At 45.0% G+C, this 3,917-nt stretch overlaps 1 protein-coding gene across 1 annotated transcript in view; it reads left to right on the top strand.

The window, feature by feature from the left end:
* The first annotated feature begins 3,184 nt into the window (after positions 1-3,184).
* Positions 3,185-3,917, top strand: part of DGKD (diacylglycerol kinase delta) — a 65,255-nt gene continuing 64,522 nt past the window's right edge. The window contains exon 1 of the mRNA XM_015813706.2: positions 3,185-3,364. Coding sequence (XP_015669192.1) covers positions 3,185-3,364 — 180 coding nt within the window. The remainder of the gene's footprint in view (positions 3,365-3,917) is intronic.

Genomic DNA, 3,917 nt, shown 5'->3' with positions numbered 1-3,917 from the left:
AAGAGAAAAAAGGGACGAGATTAGCAGAGGCAATAACTTTTGTATTTGTTAAGAAACAGAATAGTTAAATTGAGTTGATGTGTGGCTCTTGTCTTTTTACTTAAACTTGTTGCCTCACTACAAATGTAGAACTCCAGAATGGTTATTTAGCAGTGAGTCCATCCAATTAAGGTGAATCTGCCTCTTCGCCAAACAGGTGTTCCACTGTCAAACTGCTCTATTTTTCTAATGTTCACTTTGAAAAGGCCAATTATTTTCCCCTCTCAATCATTTTTTTCTCAAGGATAAATATATCCAGCTTTTCCCATTTATGTTCATAGGACCTAATCTCTAGTTACCTGATCATCTTTGTTCATCTTCTCTGAGCATGCTCCAGTATCTCTGAACACAACATTATACCTGAGGTGGGTCTGAAATAGTGGCACAATTAATTTTCTTGATTTGGAAATTATATTTCTGTACATCAGCCACTAATTGTATTTGCTTTTTTTCCAATGAAATTACATATGTCGGATTATATACGGTTAGCAATCTACTATCATCTTCACCAGTACCACTACCAATAAAGATATCTCCCTGCCTATATCTTCCAATTATTAAAGAATTTATCCAATAAAGAAATGAGATTAAATTAATTAAGGAAGATTTGTTCTTACAAATTTCTCATAAGCACCAGTTTATTTTCAAGGTTTGCTTTATGACCTGTTCTAAAATCTTTCCAGATATTGATGACAAACTGCTTCGTTTGCAATTTGGTGGATTTTCCCATTTGAACAGAGAATCAACATTTGCACACATCCAGCCACCTGGCACTTCACCATTTCCCCAGAATTTGTCAAAAATAATACATAGGGGTTTCACACAACATCATTTAGTTCCCCTATCATCTTTGAAAGCAGTTCACTGGGCCCTGGAGATAAAGTAAAACCATTATATTTAGCTGCAGTAGGGTAAATAGATCCCATTCTATTATAAAATTATAAACTGTTTTTACATAGCCAGGAAATTTATGAGCAGTTTTCTTCAATTTTGTGAATTCCACTTGTATTGGATGTCAACTACTATCATCCCTCTTCCTGCTGAATGAAGGATTATACATAACAGTTGAACTACAGCATTCCAGCAGGAACTGGCTTGAAGGAACATGAATAGGAATCAGCGTATCTATATTGCTGAATTACAATTTTTGTTTATCCTAATCATGCCTTTTACTTGAAAAAGAAAATATAAGGAAAAATTCTAATGCAACTTTATATATCATTTTATATGTTCATATAAAATTGTAATGTGAACAGGCAACTAGCAAATGTTCTTCGACAAACATGAATATCTTGCAAGTATATGTGGCAAGGAAGTCAGGATGGATCAGACCTCTCTGTTGGATGCACACATAATGCAACAGTACATTTTCTGTCAGGTTAAGCAACATTTCTTAACCACTGTCGCACAATCTCTATATTACAGCACCAAAGCATGGATTTTTTTAAAAAAAAATGTATTATAGGTTGTTCAAGTGTTTACATCAAAATGTCTGAGCTGATATAATATAGGAAGAAGGTGAGAGAATTTGGCAGACTTGTTCTTTTAAGTGGCTGCTGATCAAAAGACGTAGCTGCGGGTTTTGAACCATCTAGAATTTGGAGATTTTACATTCTTAAGTCTGAGTGGGCTTGTACTCCCTAAGGCAGAGTTGGTGTGCAACTTGGACATCCTCTTGGACTCACAGCAGGTTGCTACTTTGGCCAAAAGGGCTTTTACATAAATCTATGTTGGATACCAACTGTCTTTTTTTAAAATAGGGAGGCCCTATACGTAGTCATTCATACATTAGTTTCCTCCCATTTATATTATTACAATATATTCTATAGAGGCTGCCTTTAAACAGTATTGAGATGCCTCAATTGTTCTGCTACAATACAGCAGAATGGACAGTTTTGAGGACACCCTGGTCTGCCCATGTGTCATCACTGCTTCCCAGACTGCATTTCCAATAGTCTTCCAGCAATACAAGCTATTGGTAACCATCTGAAAAGCCCTTCATGGCATGAATCCAGTTTATTTCTGGAACCATCTATCTCCAACTGTTTCTGCCCATACCAACAGATCCAACAGAGTAGGCATCCTTCAAGTCCACTCTATGAGGCACTGTCATCTAGTGGGACTTACCGTAGTATACTCATGATACTCTGTCATGGGACTTGGCTGAGCTTCTGTAAGGCCTTAAAGACCTACACAATTTGGGCTAAGATGTTGAATGAATCTGCATAGTAATATTTGCATTTGTTTGGGGGGATGTCTTTGACTCAGACCTCAAAACCATAGTAATGTACTGATTGCTGTTATAGTTATTTATCTGTGCTATTGCTGGTGCATAGATTCGCATAAGAAATGTGTGCTTTTAAAATAATAAAGAAATAAAGCTGATTTGAGAGGGGGGGAGAGTGTGAGAGCTCTGAGTAGCTTGCATGCTTTTGAGTTTAAGGGTCAACATTGACTTGAAACTCACCTCAAAAGTTACAGCTTAAAAGCATGGACATGAGCATGGATAGATGGCATATACTGGCCCCATTGGAAATCATTCTGCGTGACAGTTCTTTCCCAGTATGAAGTCTGGAGCTTTGTGATGCCACAACATTGAAAACTCAGTGGATTTATTCCATCAGTATATTAGAAACTATGATAAAACTGAACTATAATAGAACTAAAGAACAAGCGTGGAGGTGCCCTGAATGAATCCACTTCACAAGGGCAGTAATTGTGTAGGCAAGCAAGCAATCTGATCTAAACTTGCTTTCAGCAAATGCCAGAGTTGTGCCCTCGTTGAATAATCTGAATCATTTCAAGTTACCGAAGTAGAGAATCACGGCAGAGAAATAAACACCGAGTTAAAGGTGAAGATTAATTACTCTGCCTCACTCAGACTCTAAGTGCTTTAGTCATCGAACTGAAAATCCCGAGCGTTTATTCACGGGCGAAAGAGAAATCTAGAGCTCCCACTCACCGAGTGGGCGGCTGCTTCGGGCCAATGCGATGCCAGTCCGCCAGAGGGCAGTCGTGGACACGGCCCGCCAACCAGCCTGCCGGCTTCTCTTCCCCTGCTGCTGAGCCCACGCAGGGCAGGCGCTTGCACGGCGTCGCTTGAGGCGCTAGGTGGCGCTGCCCGCCCTGCTCCTCACCGTGCAGCATGGCGGCAGCAGCGGCGGTGGCGGCGGCGGCGGGAGCCTCGCAGCCCCAGGCCGGGGCCACCGCCGCTGCCCCTACGGCGGCGGCAGAAGAGTCGTCGGACAGTGAGCCGGAGCAAGAATCCGGCTCGCCACAGAAGCTCATCCGCAAGGTCTCCACCTCCGGCCAGATCCGCCAGAAGGTGAGAGCTACGAGGGTCGGGCCTGGAGGGGGAGCAGAGGCGAGGGTTGCCTCCCCCCCTCCCGAGGCTTCCCATCCTCCATTTCATTCCCACTCTGCCCTTGCCAGGCAGAAGACGCGGGGCCTGCAACCTCCCAGCTCGGTCCCCCCTTCCAGCCCCCACCGACGAACCGCCCCCCAGCCGTAAACCGGGGTGGTAGGCAAGGGGAAGACTTCCTTCGGCGCCCCTCGCTCCGTCCTCCCCCCCCCTGCAGTCCTCCCCTTCCCCACCAGTCCCGGGTTGGGGGAACCTGCGGGAGCCTCATCCTTCCAAGCCGCATCCTTTCACCCGTTCTCCGTAACGGATCCGACCCCGGCCACAGGGTCATGCAGGCAGAGGAGGAGCCCAGGTGAGCCGGCGAAGGTGACAGCCGCTTGTGCGGCAGGGGCTGCGGCTTTGCCTAAGGCTAAGCCGGTGGGCGGTGGAGGTGGCGGCCAGAAGCAGATGCGCTTGCTTCTCGGGAAGGACGCGCGGCGCCCGGGCTCGTCCCTGCACCGTGCACAAAGGGAGAGAG

The sequence above is a fragment of the Protobothrops mucrosquamatus genome, unplaced genomic scaffold (genome assembly GCF_001527695.2).
Source record: "Protobothrops mucrosquamatus isolate PMUCROS unplaced genomic scaffold, P.Mucros_1.0 scaffold183, whole genome shotgun sequence".
Lineage (NCBI taxonomy): Eukaryota > Metazoa > Chordata > Lepidosauria > Squamata > Viperidae > Protobothrops > Protobothrops mucrosquamatus.
Note: the sequence above shows the minus strand (reverse complement) of the source record. Positions and strands in the feature narration are given on the sequence as shown.